General features: G+C 38.3%; 1 protein-coding gene across 1 annotated transcript in view; it reads right to left on the minus strand.

Moving 5' to 3' along the window:
- Window positions 1-19,682, minus strand: part of MAN1A1 (mannosidase alpha class 1A member 1) — a 186,755-nt gene that overhangs the window by 50,415 nt on the left and 116,658 nt on the right. Inside the window, exon 5 of the mRNA XM_006123079.3 lies at window positions 13,517-13,611. Coding sequence (XP_006123141.2) covers window positions 13,517-13,611 — 95 coding nt within the window. The remainder of the gene's footprint in view (window positions 1-13,516; window positions 13,612-19,682) is intronic.

Consider the following 19,682-nt stretch of genomic DNA (forward strand, 5'->3'; position numbering starts at 1 on the left):
CACTTCATCTGGTATTTTCCTCTTTTTTGCTTTTTCTACTATTGATATAATCAGAACTATAATTTTTTTTAATTAAAAAGCTTTATAAATAAGATTTTAATTTGCTCCCAAACTAACTACACAGTATTTACAACATTCAAGCTATGAAATTTGTAAATGTAGCATCACAACTTTTATGACTCAGTTTCCCAGAAGTAAAACAAGGTACAAAATGAGCAGCAGCAGTTCTCTCACAACTTGTCATGATGGTACAACCCTAACTAGAAAGACAACCTACTACAAGGCTGAAAGGTAGCTCAATCTTCATGCGTTTATCCTGACACAGAATATGGGAGCCAAATGTTATAGCTGTTTTATCAGTGTGGCCAGCAGTCTCTGGAGAACTAGCCTGACCACCAACATCTCACATAAATCATTAAACAACCATCAAATAAATTAGTTAAGATGACTCAGTGAAAGGCTCCAAAAATTCCAATATGAAACCCAGGCCTTGGCGAGGCAGATGGGAATGTCTTTCTAGCCTGCTATGGGATGTGTAGGTCCAAGGACTGGAGAGCGACAGGGAAGTCTTTAAGGTAATGGAGTTGAGCATCTGCCAGCAAAGAGCCATGCTCCCTAAAATGGGAGGTCCTGAAGAGTAGTCTGCATCTCCTGGGAGAGCCCAGACGAATGCAATCAGGATCTGTGCCTCATGACCACTGAAGAGGCAACTATGCTGGTTGCTGTGTCTACAGCATCTGACACAGTCTGGAAGGTGCTCTGTGCTACTGCTTTGCCCTTTTCTACTCAGGTGACCAGCTCCTAAGCTTGATCTTGTGGAAAGCCCTCCTTGAACTTACTGATGGAATCTCATAGGCTGAAGTTGTACCTGCGCAGGAGGGCCTCATTAGACACCTGAAATTGCAGGCTGGCTGCCGAATACATTTTTCTGCCAAACAAATCCAGCCTCCTGACATCTTTACTGTTTAGTGTGTCACTCATCTGGCCCTTCTATCCCTCTCACTGATTGCAGACATGACTGTGAACCCCGCTAGAGAGTGGGTAAACAGGAATTCAAATCCCTTTGCTGGGACATAGTACTACTTCTCTGCCTTGTTGGAGGCAGGCAAAATGGAAGAGGGAGTCTGCTACAAAGTCATAGCAATTTTTAGGACCTCCGGGTGGATGAGCAACACGACCGAGGCTGGGGCAGAGGAGGGTATGTCATTAAAAAGGCTGTCTGAGTCCTCCACTAGCTCCTTGATCTCCATGTTCAGGTTGACAGCCACCCTTTTGAGCATGATCTGATGTTCCTTGTCACCAGGCTGCTTATTTATGAGGAGCCTACTACCACATCATCTAGAGGTGAAGACTTCTTTCACTGCAGTGGGAAAGGCAGCTTCCCTTTGCTTGTCTGTGGATGGTTCCTTCCGTGTCAGGGCCGGTAGCCTCACCCCTGCACCAGATCTAGCGCTGTGCTCTGACACTGGTCCTGGCAGTGCTAGGGGCTGTTTGGCCAATAAAGCTGTGAGAAGTGGTGGAACACGGAATCAGTGTAACACAGCAACATTTTACAAGGTGCACTTTAAATTATGAATCTACATAATCCAACTTGTTTACAAAATCATATTGGGGATCAACTGAGTAAGCACAGTTTCTGTACTGTATTTGCTGAACACTCAAGTGTGTTGCATTCTTCATTGACTGCACTGTCTAATAATTGCATTTGTTTGAAAAGTGATAAAAAATTCAAATCAAATTACATTTATTCTTTAAAGGGGTGTATTTTGTAGTCTGTGCATGCTCCAGGGTGTTGCACACCCTACAGAGTATGAAAAATTGAAATGGACATCCAGAGAAGCCGAGCAGAAAGCCTGCCTGACTTACTGGTCCCCTTTTAATATGTTTTCCTGAGGGAGCACTTAATGTAGACAAATATACCAAGATGATGCAGATGATTTAATTGAGTACATAAAGGAGTCTTTGACAGACTAATAAAAATACCCTCTTCTCTATACCTTGTAGAAATCACTTAAGGGCAAATATCAACACTACAGTTTTACAAGATATACTGTATATACCTACTGTTAAGATCTAATGTTAATAAATACTTTCCCCAGCTATTCAATTATAAGGCCACTGTGGAGATGCACAGGAACAGTGTCTCATGGATATCAGTTAGAAATAGCAGCCTTTTTGCTGAGAGATTATTTGCTTCTACTGACATCTCTAAGAAGTTAACTTTCTAAAATAAATAAAAATGTACTAATTTATCCTAAATTTAAACCCACAAAGAAAAAATTCTGAAACAAAAATGTTTCAGAAATAGCTTACCTGCCAATAGCAGTCATTCTGTGAATGTCTCAATTTTCTTTTTAATAGCTTTTAAATTTCCCTACAGTTGTGCAGTTTCATTTTGTCCTTCCCTCTGGTGTCCCAGATGCTGAGTTGTGTTAATGCCTCAAACACAGCTGCTACTGGAATTCTATTACTGTTTGCCTTGCTGAGGGTGTATCATTTTTTTTTACTAAGTGAATTAACTTTTGGGTTATTGAGATAATTTAGAAACACTGACATGAAAACACTATTTTCTTCCTCCTTCCTCTATGCTCTCAGGACAGAGTAGGAGAAAGGACTCCTGGAGACACAGCATTCAGTACTAGCTGAAGAGACACACCATGACTTCCTGCTCCATACTGTGCTTTCAAATGATATCCGTGAGAAAAAAAGATCATGAAAATCCATTCCTGCTATTCCTAGTAATCAATGACCTAGCCTATTGATGAATAATGGGAAAATCCTAGTCCTCAAAGAAAACTTGCTACAGGCACACAGCGCTCACATTCCCCATCTAGATCAGATCACCCAGAAAATCTATCTGAAGATTCCCAGTGAGGCTTGTGCCTGATACGTAAAAAATATGGTGGTTTTGGGACAATGCACAGCAATCAGAAGCATGGAGACTGGTGGAACTCAGAACAAAGTACTCTTCCTCTCGATGTAGCCAACCTGATGTAGTAAGGGGCATGTGACACGGTTGGATCACAGGGGTCCCTGTGGGTCTGATACCTAGTGTGCCGGTCATGTCACTGAACCTGCCAACCTGTCCTCTGGGCACCATACCATCCTGCCTGTCCTGCTTAGCCAGTAACTCTAGTTGACCAAGGCACGGAGTTGGGGTAACAGCCTCCCAGCAGAGCAACACAGACACTGAACCAGGTTAGCTCTGGGAAGGCTCAGCTAGAAGGTGGTTGACAGTACCCAGGAACACAGCCCCAAAGGGGACCAAAAGCTCCGTATAAATCCATCTTACTCTATATAAAAGTTTCACACAGAGAAATTGTATCAGTTTGCCCTCTTAATCAAACATATGCACAGTGGTTGTTTCTCTCACCCTTTCCCAGGTAACAATTACGTACACTGGACTTGATAATGAACAAAAGTGTTTTTAATAAGTTAAGTGAATACAAATGAAAACAGAGAAGTTTAAGTTACTGAGCCAAAATAAACAAAACATGCCAATTAAGCCTAATACACTGCCGTGAGTGGTCGCGAGTAAGCAAACCACCCCCTTCCCTTGGGTTCGCTAGGACTGTGCAGAACTCTGGTCTGCCCCCTTGCTTACCTGGGAAGTCGTCATTAAATTTAGACCAAGTACCAATTTGTGTTTTAATTAATGAGCATAACTATATTGATGTTGCCACTTAATGAATAACAAAGTTAAAAGATAACAGCTAAGAATTAAAATATAATGAATAAAAAAAGAAAAATACAAAAAGCAAATTGTTTCTGCTAGCGTGATTACAAGGATACTTCGTGATGTCAGCTAACATCTAGTTTTTTAATTTCTTCTAAATTAATTTTTTAAAAGAATTGCAACTATGAGGATCCTTGATCTTATAGCTTATCAATATTATTTTGTTTTTCTTGATTTTTTAGAATCTTTTTGTTAAGTTTTTTGACCCACCCGATCAGGTGTAGCAGCATCTCTCTACTGGCCAGGTAGAGGACGACAAATGCTGTTTTGATGCCTGCCTCGGTATGGACCTCCTGCCTCTTGTTGTCAGAGAGCAGCACGTGAGTTCAGTTTCCAGAATGAGTTGTAGATGATGAGGTACCCGCAGTTGTTACTGCAGGGTATTTATGGCTTGATCTCTCATTGTCTATTCAGTTCTGTGGTTAATTTGAGATGCAAAAAAATTCTCTCTCTTAAGGGCTAGCGAATTAGCTGAGGATCTTGTAAGCAGATGCAAAGAATTGTTTTTTACACCAAATTGGTGTGTTACTCAAGAGCTAGCGAATGAAATGAAGCTCTTGTAATTAAATGCAAGGAATTTTTTCTACTGATACCAATTTTGGTGTGTTGAAGACCTAGAGACTCAGATGAGGATTTTTACTCTTACAAATTTTACTGCTTATCCTAAATTATCATGTTTCCTAACACACTCCTTCTTAACTGCAAAAAGACAATTCATGTAGTCTGTGGTAAGGCTACTTCCTCTTAAACATAGCTGTCTATGCATTTGCTATAGAATTTTTGAAGAGCTGCTAAGCATACATGACATACACTAAGACTATGTCTAGACTGCAGGCTTCTTTCGGAAGAACCTTTTTTCAGAAGAGATCTTCCAGAAAAAGTCTTCCGAAAGACAGCATCCACACACAAAAGGGCATCGAAAAAAGTGATCTGCTTTTTTGAAAGATAGCGTCCACACTAAATGGACGCTATCTCTCATTAAAACTATGATTACTATGGACGGAGTAGCCACGAGGGCACCCATGCTTTTTCCTCTTTCCTCTTCTTTTGAAAGAACTCCCTCTTCCCCATCCACACATGCCTTTTTCCAAAAGAGCTCTTCCTTGTAGAAAGAGGATTACTAACACCAGAAAAACCCCTCTGTTCTTTCAATTTACTTTCGGAAGAACATGATTGCAGTATGGATGTAACTCAGACGTTTGTGAGAAAAATCAGTTGTTTTTCCTGACAAAACTCTGTAGTGTAGACATACCCTTATAAGAGAAACAGATTCAAAGTATGTTCCTTGCCTCTTATCCTTGGTTCAAGTAAAATTTTTCAAGACAATTGTTCTCTCGCTCTGTTCTGGATCTATAGCTTTTTAGAGTTCTTTGGAGTTCGGGCAAACTGAGAGAAAGAGACATTTCATACTTTCTCACATGACCTCAACTTTCGAAGCAAGGTCACTTCTAGGATTCAATTAATAGGAGAAGACAGTGGGGCATTCTTAGGCTCCAGGATGTCATTAGCTAAAACACAAACAACCTTCCAGAAGTTCAAGGGCTAGATAAAAATGGACCTACGGAAAAGTCTCACATTTTAAGGAGCTTAAAAATATAAAAGTAGACTGTGTCATTTATATAAAGGGTGAGGATTGTACATATTTTATATATTTTGGCCTGAAAATAGACAGGATTCCTTAAAGATTATTATGGTGGAGGGCAAATGTCGCCAGGTCCTGCTACAGTTAAGACTGGCATGATACCTGAAGACAGGATGTTCTGCAACAGATCAGTGGAATGATGACTCAGGGTACATCTAGACGGTGGCGCTTTTAAGGATACTCTGTCTTAAGCAAGCCCGTTATTTCAAAATATAACGGGCTCGCTATTCCGACATCCCTGTAAATATAGTTCCATGAGGATTAAGGGACGTTTCAGAATAGCAGTTTATTTCAAAATTTGGCACTGTGTAGACAGCACCAAATGACAAAACAAGCTATTTTGAAACTAACTAAAAAAAAAAAGCTATGCAATGTGCATAGCTCAATTGCGTAGATTATTTCGAGCTAAGGGTTCAGTGTAGGTGCTCTCCTTCACAGAGCTAATCTTGAACTCTGATTAGATATGGATTCTTTGGCAACCCTGATTCCTCCTCAGCAAGAGACTTCCCAGATCCAATTGTGATTTTCTCTCTTCTTAAGAATATCGAAGGCTCCTCAATATTATGGCAGCATTACCACAATAGAAACCCAATAATATGGTAAAATATGCGGATGAATTTAAAACTTAAGTTACCAGGAAAATAAAATAGGCCTAAGTAGAACTACACAACTCAGGTGAAGTCCTAAAAAATTGTAAATTTAAATAGAAAATTCAGGCAAGCCTAGCATTACAAACAATAAAGATTCCAAGTCTTCAGTATATCATAGTTGTGTTACGAAGTGTTCTAAAAAACTCACTATTACCCCCACCCCAATATAAATACATGGTTGCAATTATTTTTGAGGAATCTGTTTTGCATGATTCACTTGAGCAGTGTAACAATATACCACGTCAGCACAGCTATGATTCAATTACAACCTAGGAAATGACTCCAGACAACACATTATACAATAGGAATCAGCCATGATTTTGTAATGTACTAAAAATCTTACACACAGATGATTGGGACTGAATATACATTCAAGTATCCCAAGACAATACTGCTGATCTAAAAGCTGAAAGGTTCATTATGGTAGCTGGGGTAGGGAACCTCTCTTGGTTTGGGAGCCGCTGACTCACAGAAAAAAAATCAGTTGGGGGCTGGCTGCACACAAGTGAGAAGCAATCAATCAATCAATCAATCAAATAAACTAAAATAAAAAATCCCACCAAAAAACACCAAAAACCATCCATACAAAAAACACCTCATATCCATGTGGCCCCTCCCTCATACACCAGAGCCTAGTTTGGCCCAGACTTTAGATTCCCCATCTATGCTTTAAGCATTTGTGAGAAGCTCTGTGTGGCTGAGTAATCAACTTAAGGCTACACCTGCAATGCACTGACTCCCTGGCTCATCCTCTCCCATACACTTCTCATGCACTGTGGCCTGGCACTTCCTACATCTTCCCCCACCCTCCCAATGCTTTCAGAGGTGGTACGAATCAGGTGATTCATGTGCTGCAAAAGTGCTGGGACGGCGGGGAAGTGTGAGGTCCCAGTGCACGAGAGGGAGACAGGGGAGGCCCCAGGGCAGCCCACTGAGGAGAGGGCGGCCATTCATGCAACCCACCCACTATTTGTGGCATCCCATCCCTGATTTAAGTATTTTTGAAGATTTGGGGGGTTTTTCCCCCCAAAGAACAAAATCCACACAGCTGATTCTATTAAGCTGCTAAATACATCAGGTTTTCTATGCTACTCCCGATTAGGAAGTGAGTTTAACACACAAAACAGCATTCATTATTATTACCTCTCACGACTTAATGGGCCTGGTTTGATTTTCTTGTGTAAAGAAAGCAGTGCATTTGTAATACTAGTTCACTGCAATACTGATTTATTTTAAAAACTATGGCAGAGTATTCCAAGACTGATTTGCACACATCCAAATCTAATACACCTGAGTAATTTTTATTTTCTCCTTATGTTGCAGAAAAACAGATTTATCAATAAATTATGAAAAACGCAAGTTGATAAAACTATTACAGTAATTGCACTGGCTGCATTTATTAATTTGTCACAATTAAGTCAATAAGAGTTTTAGTAACATGCGTATATTAGTTGATTAGTTTTGAAAGTGATTATCGTAAGAACTCTATTTAATTGGAAGTCTCTCAATTTACAAGGAACATTAAACTCTCAGTAGCATTTTAAGATTATTCAACATATGCAGGTCAATTACCAGTAATCACTGTTTTATACAAATGTTCCATAAAAACTACAGTGTGACAGTGACAAAGATGAAAAAAGAAAGTGCTTTAATTAATGCTGCTGAGCTTCAATTGACATTTTCAGAATGAATGGGCATCTCTAGTGCTTTTACATATAAAGCTTTCCTGAAACTGATGCAGTTGCAAAATTGAGTAAAGATTAAAAAAACCCACACAAGTCTGTGTCTTAAAACAGATGAAGATAATTTGTCATGACTGCTAAGTCACAAAACTGCACTAAATGTACTCATGCCCAGCTGCACTTTAATTTCCAGATTAGAAAATCACAATTAATTTTCTTAATATTGCTATGCCACATTTCTTCTTCCAGTTAATAAAAACAGATTGTAATCAATCATTGTTAACCCACGTTGCAGAACAGTGCTGCGGTTATTTCCATATAAGAGACTCTGCACAGATTTTTTTGTATGGCACCCTTTCTGATTTTTTTTTAAAAATAGTATTGTAAGAAGATGTTAGAAGGGAAATAAATTATAATTGGATTTAATAGAGTCAGGAGAAAAGCCACAATAGGCTTTATGGTAAGGATTTCTTAAAGAGTCTTATAAGAATGGACTACTCCACTGCACCGCAGAGTATTTTAATTCCTATTTCAACTATATTTTGACAAAGTATAAATTTTACAAAATTTGTCTTTTGTAAATGGAATTTGTTGAATGATTCAAGAACACTGTTAGGAATACTTAGTCATAATTAAAGAAGGTATTCCTTTCTCTGGTGGTTTTTCTGGTATAGTTAAAAACTATTTAAAACACTAAACTTGTCTGACTGTCAGAGCATGAACTGTGAAATTTACAAGAACAACTGAATTGATGTGGTAAAGGTAGGAAATTGCTTTTTAAAAAGATATAGACTAATGGGTATTTGAAGAGCGCTTTGAACAATTTAATTTAGAAATATTTTCAATTGAATTGGAACAATGTTTCACTGAACAGCCTGTTACTGTGTGCCAGAACTAATATCTAAAGAAAGTTTTATGGGGGAACATAGTTCATGTGAGTAGAGAGAATTAAGCAGAATGAAGCCTATATGTTATATGAAAAAAAGAAATTAGTCTCTGCCTTTTGTTTATTTATAAATACATAATGAAGACCAGAAAGGATCTTGCTTCTGCTTCTTTACGCAGCAGAAATTAATTTTCTTCTGCATCAGACAGCAGGAAGTCGATGAATTTTCTCCTGGAAGAGCAAGGATAACTGGAGAACTAGTAATAAGTGTATGTTACATTAGTTTCCAAAGAAATGATGTCTGATAGACAGGGGAAATGATTAAATTAGAACTCTTAACATTCTCAGATGCCTGAGAAATTATGGGAGATTCAACTAGTTTTTAGATTTATGTTTTAGAGATCTCATTTTCCTCCTCTACAACTATGGATAACTTCCAAATTTAGTGATAAAGCACAGTATAGCATTTCATAGAAAAATTGAGGCACTGAAAAATTTTATAAAAACCACACAATATTGTGTTATAAATATTTTAGATAATAAGTGAAACTGAGCCTATGAGGTTTCTGATTTATTAATTTCCTCTCACTTGTTTTGATCCTCTTTCAAATTTTTAAACGTGTTCTCACTTCCATTAAGTTTTCTTTAAGTACTCCAATTACATACATTGCTCTAAAAAAGGATGATTACTATTTCTTTAACATGAACAAAATGTTTAAATGAATTGAACAGAACTATTGTTTCTTTAGATTAACAAAATGTTTAAAGATATTTTGACTGAAGTCCAGAAGCTCAAACAGAAACATTTTAAATGCTAAAAATCTAAATCTTTCCTCAAACAAGCAAAATGACAGCTGACAAAGACAAAGAATATTATTTCCAAAAACAATGTGATTTGAACGTTTACAGTACATTTGAAAATTTTACTCAAGATAATTTATTTTAAGATCAGAATTCCGAACTTTGGGTTTCCATGCATCAGTTACATTTCCTACTAAACTTAAAAGGCACAAATATTGACTTATAACCATAGAATCACAGGGTTGGAAGAGACCTCAGGTGATGAGAGTCCAGCGTCCTGCTAAAAGCAGGACCATTCCCAACTAAATCATCCCAGCCAGGGTGTTGTCAAGTCGGGACTTAAAAACCTCTAGAGACCATGACCAAGGTAAGGATTTCATGATCAAAATTATATACAACTGACACCCTGCTTTTGAAGTATAAGGTATCATTATATGAATCAGTTTTTCTGCACCATTTTAAAAAGTGGTCCTTCATTACCATGATCTACATAATATTATTAAAGATTGTATACTACTATGTTAGGACATTTTCTTTTTGGAAGACTGAAGAGAGAATTTATATAGTATATACCCTTAGACTATGTCTACACTGCAAGCTTTTTGCAGAAGGGATCTTCTGCAAAAGCTTCTTGCGTAAAAGCGCATCCACACCTAAAAAGCACATCACAAAAGCGATGTGCTTTTGCGCAAGAGAGCGTCCACACTGCATGGATACTCTTGCACAAGGAAGTTCTGATGGCAGAGCACCTGTGCTTTTTCTGATAGGCTCTTTTTGCGCAAGAAACCCCTGTTGACCATACACACACCTTTTTCTGCAAGAACCCTTGTGCAAAAAGGAGTTATTCCTCTTAGAAAGAGGTATGCCTACGCTGCAAAAAGCCCTCGGTCCTGTTGATTTATTGTAAATTTTCTTGCAGAAAAATGCGCTTGAAGTGTGGACACACTATGATTTTTTTGTGCAAAACCCCGTTTTTGCGAAAAAACCCTGTAGTGTAGACATAGCCTTAGAATGAGATGCTATGTTGTGCTTCCTACTGGAGTGTTGGCTAATTTGTGCCCTCAATTCTGGGCTGCTTCTGGGATTTGGATAGATCTGCAGCTAAACTCAGATAATAGCAGAACTCTGATAGCCATTCTCTATTGTATATTGTAATAAATGAAAACCAAAGGTTAGCCTTCTAGAAAGACATTACTTATTTGATACAGAGATATTTACAATGCTCAAACAGCATAAAATGGTGTTTTGTTAAGGCCACTTTTTCCCCTCATTCGAAAAATGAGGCATGTTTAGTTTAGAATAAAGAAGACTGAGGGAGAGTCCTGATAATCTTCAGATCTGTTCAGGACTGTTGTAAAGAGGATAGTGGGTCAACTGTTCTCTACTTCTACTGAAGGCAGGACAAACATTAAAATGTCTTACTCTGCAGCAATTGAGATTTAGATTAGATATTAGGAAAAAATGTTCTAACAGTCAAGATAACTAGGCATTAAAAGAGGTTACCAAAGGCGGCTGTGGAATGCCCATCATTGGAGGCTTTGAAAAACAATTTAGAAAACCACTTTTCAGGGGAGGTCTAGGTATACTTGATTCCATCTTAGTACAGGAGGTTGGATTAGATGACTCAAGATCCCTTCCAGTCCCACAATTCTGAGATTTGAATAACTACTGTATTCAGTCTGTTCAGATTTCAGTCAACCAACTGCTTTCTCACTTTGTAGAACAGAGAACTGAGAATAAAGCTGAAGTCCACTTTTAACTTGCAACAGCTGTTTAAAATGTAAAAACAAGACATACCTGAAGCTATTATGACCAGATGTTATTCTCAACCTGCATTCAAACACTGTCAGTAGTCTATGTAATGTACAAATGTGCCCATTCCTGGCATGTGAGTTAACAGAAAATTATACCACAATCAGCTCAAATTTTCTCCTTACTTCTTAACTGTTCTTATGGTTCCCATCTCAGGTTTGTTCATTCCATCTCTTAATCCTGTCCTTACAGATAGCTCCCTTATATCTCTGGTGGGTAATGAGTTGGTGGAACCTATGCAATATTCCTCTCACAGGACCAACACTTCCTAAACCATGTGGTGGGGGGGGGGGGGAGGGAAGGGAAAGAAAGGGAAGGAAAGGGGGAGAGAGAGAGAGAGAGAGAGCGAGCGAGCAGGGGTAAGGAGGTTTCTAAGAAACACTGCCAGCCTGTTGTAACTACCCAAATGATAATTTTATTTAGACTGGCTTTAACTTTCACCATATGCTTTTGTGTTTACTTATCCCCATTTTTTAAAATGTTAAAATACAATAAATAGACTTTACTCATGGTGAAGAGCTAGTCAGGACGTTAAAAATGTTATTCTAAAAAGGAACAACTTAGTGGATTAGCAGTAATGATACCTATTAACAAGTAGGTTCTTAAATAGCCTCCAGACTCCCTTTCTCCAGATCACAAGAAACCTGACATTTTAAGGCACAATGAAAAGTCCTTTATGTCTAAAAAGTGAAAATAATACTGGGTAATAGTTACCCTTGACTGGCCCAACATGAGTAAATTAATCCAAACTACTTTTCTGTATGTCGTAGCTTGCCTCCTAAGCCCGAAGTGTCAGTCTGGTACACAATCTCCTTTTCAAACGTTATAAACCCTAATCTTCCTCGAAGCAAGGGAGGCACAGGAGAAACCATCTGCTGATGTTAAAGCTGGACAAATCAATTGATTTTTCTGCTTGGCCAGCAAAAGAGTTGGTTCAGTTCTGAAAGCATTCAGAATGGGACTAAATTTGGGGAAGGGGACACACCAAACAACTTGGTGATGAATCCACTAAATTATTGATGCCCTGGAATAAAAGGCTGATTTTGATGAAGACGACACCATCAGAATTTCATTTCCAAGCTTCCTCAATGCACTTGTGGCACACTGATTGAAGCCATCAGCACTTCAAAACTTCCAGTGAGTTCATACCACCACCACGATTCCTCAGCAAAAATGGTTACTATGAGCAAATCAAACCGATCCTCTGCTCTGTGCTGGCTTTCCAAGCAACAGACTCAAGTTCAAGGTCTTGATGGCAGTTGATGGCCTGGGCACCTAAACAATCACCTAAAGCTCTGGGATGAGGATCAAAGTCGACAACTCCACCCTGGGATAAAACAACTTTCATCAATCAAGGTGAAGCTCATCTGTGCAGTGGACAGAGCTTCCTTTGGGGCCAGTCTCTCTCCTAGTGAAACTAAGGATCATCATAAACTTCCGTCCTTCCTTCACCATCTTCTGCACCGAGTGCAAGGTACATGTCCTTCAACCTGCCTCCAACCCAATGTGTTACCTGAAACAAAACCGCAGTAAACCAAAACACTGCATAACTTTCTTCCTGGGGAGAGTACGAGGAGAATTCTATCATGGGATAGATGTTACATTGCTTAATGCACTCCCAAAAGCGCTGTTACTCTGGAAATTTAGAGAGGTATAAAAATATAGAATAGAATATGTTTTGCTGAAAAGCCTTTCCAAAAACTGATTTAAGTGGAGAAAATCCCTATTTTCTCTCTGAATCACATATCTGTTTTCGTAACTGAGGCATTTCCATTACTCTCATGCACACAATAGTTACTGTGCTGCCAGTCACCTAAGAAAAACAAAGTGGGTAACAGATTTAGGAGTTCACATTTGTTCTCTATTTTTAATGAATTTAAGTTCAGAATTGCAAAATGTAAGACTTTACAGGAAGTCTTCCCCAGTGAGCACCTAAAAAGACTTAACTTTTCTAGAATATTAAAACGTGATCAAGTTCAGTACCATTATGGTGGCTGTTCACATCAGCCAAGTTCAGAGTGAAAAAAGTTTTCCTCTCAATTGGCATGACTACTGGCAGTCTCCATCGAGAGCTTTAAGGACCGAATGGACATGACAACTGAATTATCCTCGCTGCTCAGAGGTGATCCCTTAAGGAGAAAGTCTAGAATATATACTGCTCAGACTACAAACCTGGGGGAGAATAAGCTGCTGCCTGTGCTTACACCTGTTCTGTGGATAAAGACAGGACTTCAACCTCAATTGAACTAAATGCAGCCCTTTTCATGCATGCTATATTCATAAACTATAAATCATGTTTATTTTTACCTCTTAATATTAAGCAGTGCCCATGGTATGCCAGTGGGAGTGTTAAATGCTGGTAGCAACTTTTCTCCAAGTTCCACTGCTTTCTTTCGAAATATCTGAAAAATAAAAACAAGCATAATATTAGACATGGCTTAATAGATAAATAGATGAAATATGCACAAAGTATTAGAAAAGTCATGTTATTGCTACTACTGGTAATGTTTTACAAAGCATCCCATAAGACTAAATAGCATAGCATCCTGAGGTTTGTGCAGAGATGTTAAAGAAAAAGGAAGACGCAATGATTTAGTACAGAAGGAAAAAAACTTATAGCTAGCATTCTATTTATAAGATCTGGAAGTACCTCAAGATGCCTAACTTTTAGCAGGAAATATAACAGAACATATGTTTAGGGGAAAAGTATCTCACTATTCCAATGCTGCAATACTTTCCAGTAGTCAACAGTCAGCTCAGGCTGGACAAAGCTAACTATTCTCAAAAGCTTTGAACACTCTCTGATCTCTTCAAGGAGAGAGTTTTCTAATACAGGGAAACTTCTCTAATTTAATCTACAAACCTATTTATGGACACCAATTACCACACTTGGATTTTCAAGCACTATTATCGGCTTTGAATCACAGGGGGGTTTTACATGACATCCAACAAGGAATTGTCCTAGGTGCATTAAATATCACTGATTTTCTCTCCAGCAATGACTCCTCCTCCAGCTCACTTTCTTCCATGAATAGATTTATAATACATGTTTTTAGATATCAATTCTCAGTTTGATATAGATCATGATTTAAATTGGCATTATAGGTCAGATTTTTTCCAAGAAAGAGGGGGGAAAAAAAGCACCTCCCGCCTTTGTACAGATGTGTGTGTGTGTGTGTAAATAACTACATTTGCTAGTGGATCAGTGCAAGAGAAGAAAGGGACAGACTCATTTACTGTCTTATAAAGAAAAGCAAGTTGATAAACAATAGTGTACTTTCCAAAAGCCATTGTTATATTTGTAAACAATGTAGGTATTTATTTAACAAAGGATCTCTCATTTTTTGGCATAATTTTAGTTGTTGGGTTTAGTATGTGGATACTAGGTAGTGATAGTGATCATGGTCCCTTCTGGCCTCTGACTAAAGTATTTGTGTTAGTTTCTAAGGGGTCACAGGACTACTTAGTTTTAAAATTACAGATTAACATGGCTATCCCTCTGAGAATTTGTATCTAGTCTTAGTTTCCCATGCAACTATAGTTTCCCCATTGGGTCCCATATCTTACCAGCCTTTGTGACTTACTCAATTCCATGGTTGGAGTTGCAACAGAAATGTGTCCGATTTTGGATAGATTAGTTGCATTCTTGAACTGGAGGAGTTATTTGCATGAGTTGGAGCTTCAGCTCCACCTCCGGCTCTCAAACTTACTTTACTCCAGGGAAGAGAGGTAGGAACTGAGTGCTGTGAGCAGGGCCAAACAAATACCAAGAAAGATTTAGTAGAGATTTGACAATGGGGGAAAACAAGCAATTTGTTCAGGGTGCTTTCAATATCCAGTTTGTTTTGGACTCTTCTAAGTAGTCTATTGTATTTTTACATGGATTTGGCCACAAATTATGTCTGTGCCCTCCAGACTGCTTTATTATAATGCAGTACATATGGAGTTAATATATAGGTAGGGCCCTACCAATTTCATGGCCAAAAAAAGTGTGTCATGGTCTGTGAAATAAGCCTTAGCCTGTGGAATGTGATGTCTCTTTGTTCCTAAGAGCACTACATCAAAAGGGGGCTTCCTAGCTCGACTAGGCAAGAGAAAGGTAGGACTTGTCCCTTCCCTGCAAACTGTTCTGGTAATATCGGGGGAAGGGACCAGAACAGATTCACATCCAGGTGCCCTCCCTGATGCAGAACACTGAGACTAGGCAGCAATTCCTGCAGCAACTCATGGAGTTGGACAGTCGAGGGACAGGACTGCTCTATTTCCTGCATGGCTGCTTGGAGTGAGGAGCTACAAGACCAACCCACCTCCAGGTGCCTCCCCTTGCTTCAGGATGCTGTCTGGAATGGGCAGTAGCCTGAGGTTCCCAGCTGGGTGTGGGGTAGGGGGGTGCAGCATTTTCTGCCACAGTACAGAAAAATGAACAAGTACTGTCCCTCCCGCGAAGCTGATCAGGACTAGCAGAGAAAAGCCCCTATTTTGGGTGCTCCCAGCAGCACAGGGAAGAGCAGATCCACTTCTACCTCTTGGAACCTCCTGTGGTTGCAGGAAGGTCTGAAGTCAGCACACAAGTGAGGATGGCAAATCCCATGGGCCCCTTACAATGGATATGTGACCCCCTCCCTCCATAGTCTCCGTTTAGGTGGGGGCCTCACGGTTACAATACTATAAAATTTCAGGTTTAAACAGCTGAAAATGTGAAATTTACCAATTTTCAAATCCTATGACCATGGAATTGGCCATAAAGTATGGTGAATTTCGTAGGGCCTTATGTACTTAGAAGCCACAGCTAGTGCAGAAGTCAGCTGTCTTTCTGCTTGGGGGTACCAGCTATAGGGAACATGTGATAGGAAGTCCATGAAGACTGCACTCGTTTTTCATTTCTTTATGCCTGCAATTTAAGTTGTTCAGATTGATCTACAATACCAATACTGGGGTTACATGTGAGACAATATGGCATTATAGAAGTAGAGGTCAACTGGACAACTCATGCTGGAAGACCCTATATTTAACACATAGTAACTGGGAGAATGAGATGCTGCCTAAATGAGGTACTGTGGGAACACATTTTATTTTGTTCAACAGGAGTCAAGGTTGATGGTTGTTAATGTTTCATTTTTAAATATTTTTAAGACGTGCTCTGGCAGAGTTTGAGTTGTATTTTATAAATAAAAACATATTTAACTATACTATGGGATACTAGGGCATGATCATGATTTACCAATTGTGGTACATTATTGGCTGTATTAAGCATTATTAAGTAGCCTACACACAGGCTCAACAAGGAATATAATATCTTTTTGTCCAGAAGTAGTTATTGTAGTATTTTATCATGTTTAAACATTATCAAGATTTTAATGCTACCTTACTGAATTTCAAATTATTCACAAATCTTTTAGTAATAAAACTTCCATCACTCAGTCTTGTTATATTTACATCTCTATTTTGATGAACCTTGTTTTGCCTGTTTCTGAGAGAGACAAGGATTGGTTGGCAAAAACTAATGGTTCTAATATTAAATGTTAAGGAAATATTTGCCCCACTTCTAGACAACGAAAGCCATAAGTTATTTACATAAACTGTAATGCTCTGAAGATATATTACATCAGCTTAAAAATCCCAGAAAGAAAATTAAGCACATTTATGATAATAAGTTAATTGGAACATCCTTTTCAAAGTTAGTAACTAGAAGTATAGGAGTTGAAAAGGAAAAGCAAAGTCCATTAGGAAAATAGGTCTAGAGTAATTTTTCAATTTAACTAGAATGTGTCTTAAGCATAAAATTCTACTCTTGTCACTTCCAACCAAGATTTTAATAAATAACTCAATGGTTGGAAATTAATCTACCTCTTTCCAAAATTCAAAAGTTTGAACTAGAATTAAGGAACTACAGTCATTCCACAATTTATCTACAATTATAAGTTAACACTTCTATGCTACTGACTGCCAAGGAACTATCTAATGAGTAAAACAGTACTGACAACGGTGATACCAAGTATAAAAATGCCATGTAAATGCTGAACATAACGAATTGTAATGGGATCCAGCAAGAATGACCATCCTTGAACAGAATAAAAGCTAATAGTTAAAGCAACTTTTTATTACCGTAATTTAATTGATACCTTTACTACAGTTCAGTAACAGTAAGAAAAACCGATCTTAGCGGCAATTAATTAGTTCAATCTGTATCAGAACATTTATCTTTTGCAGACCATAAATTTTAACAGTGTGGAAGAAATAAAAGTTATGAAAGGAGCCCACAAAGTGTATGCTTTTGATAAATGGAGGAAAATTAAGTTGAAACATTTTTAAAGACACACCCACATGCCAATATAGATTTTAACCAATGTTTATCAAAGTTTAAAATCCATCAAAAGATTTTAAATATATTTATTCCATCTACAGTCAGTAGACACAAAACTTGACCTGGCATTTTATTCATGCAATGCACAAAGCATTATAAAATTGTTAATTTATTAATCTGCCTCTAAAAATTAACTTCTTAATTTTAAAAAATATATATTTAAGTAAACATATGCCTAATGAAAGATGATCAATTTGATAGTTTCACTAAATGAAATATTTTATCTGTACACAAGCACTAGGGGAGGCATGTGCTGATATAATATAATGCCTATGACTACTGTGGCCCCTATTACTAGTAAGTCATGTGGATTCCTCTATTTTGATTTGTGTTCTACCACAGTGTTAACCCTTGCTAGAACTATTACATGTGAAGTATTTTCAGCCACCTTCCTACAATAATTGTTTTTATAATAATTTGTTCATCTCTTAAATTGTGGGACACTCTTTTGACCTCTCTCAAACTCAGAAAGCCATCCCTATGCAACGAAGAACTAAAGTTGTATGTTCTGAGTAACTATGAATTTGGACACAGACACTGGGCGTTCAGTGTGGAGAGTTTAAATAAATTTTTAAAAGTCTTACTTATAGAAATTATTCTCATTCACCAGGCAGATATAATATGCAGAGGTGGTGAGTGTACTCACATGAAACTTTTATTTTACTGAATTGATCATTGTGGATTTAAATGAAAGCCTCATTTTTTAGGCAGTAGATCAAGTATTCACAACTGAATACAGATTGGACCTCCCTAATTCGGCACTCTTGGGAATTGACTGGTTCTGGATGAGTGATGTTTTCTGGACCAGGGGAGGTCACTTCAGACGCCCTGCTTTCCCCACTCTCCCATGCTTCCTGCTCTCCCCTCTCCCCCCACAGCCCAGCTGACCTATGTGGTGGCTCCCACCTCTTCCCTCCCCTGAAGCCCAGCTAAACTGTGTGTCAGCTCCTTATACTCCCATGCTCTAATCCTGTAGTCAGGTCCTTACACTCCCATGGGACCCCATTAAGATCAACATGGGTGCAAAGGTCTTCTCACTTGTATCTAATTGTGGGATTGAGCCCAAAGCTATCCTTGGTGGTGGGAATGAACTCTACAACAATCCAAATATAGGTTAGTGCTCCTGAATAAAATAAGTCTATATCAATCTCTGTCAAAGAAAAATGGTCCTCTCTATTTTGGAATGACTAATATTATGAAAGTTACTAAATATTTTGGTTAGTCTCTCAGGGTGTGTCTAGACTATGTGGCTCTGTCAACTGAGCCATGTAAATTCGTGTATTCGGCATAGTCAAAGTAGCAGGGATTTAAATAATCCCTGCTTCATTAAAATAAACATGGCCACCATGCTGTGTTGACAATCAGCTGATCCGACAGTGCAGCAGTCTAGACGCGGATCTGTCGGCTGGGGAAGCCTTTGCTGACTGATCCTGTAAACCCCATTTCATGAGGCATAAGGGATCGGTCAGCAAAGGCTTCCCCAGCCGACAGATCCACATCTAGACTGCTGCACTGTGTCGGATCAGCTGATTGTCGGCACAGTGCGGCGGCCATGTTTATTTTAATGAAGCGGGGATTATTTAAATCCCTGCTTCTTTGATTATGCCGACTACACTAATTTACATGGCTCCATTGATGGAGCCATGTAGTCTAGGCACACCCTATGGTACTACACGGCCACTCATTGTTTTTCAAGTTCCAGACTAACACAGCTACTCTTCTGAGATTATGAAAGTCAAATTAACCTAATAACAATACTTAATGAAATGATCTGGAAAAAAAAAAGTGAAAATAGGACACAGATGGAATAAGTGCCTCCTACAAATTCTAACTATAACGCACTGCCAAACATTTTGAATTATTGTAAATTAAAGGGGATTTTTAATGCCATCAAAATATATTAACTTTCACCAGAAGTGATGGGGTAATTTTATCTTATGCTAAAGCTCCAGACTAATTTATGCATTGTGGTATCTGGCTAATTAAAAAAATAAAATAAAAAGCCACACACTTCTGGAACAGTTTTCTGCAGAATGAAGAAATTGGAAGTTAAAATTTAACAACAAAATCAGGAAAACATAATACTTTGAATTTTTAAAAATATACAGG

Source organism: Pelodiscus sinensis, chromosome 3, assembly GCF_049634645.1.
Source record: "Pelodiscus sinensis isolate JC-2024 chromosome 3, ASM4963464v1, whole genome shotgun sequence".
Lineage (NCBI taxonomy): Eukaryota > Metazoa > Chordata > Testudines > Trionychidae > Pelodiscus > Pelodiscus sinensis.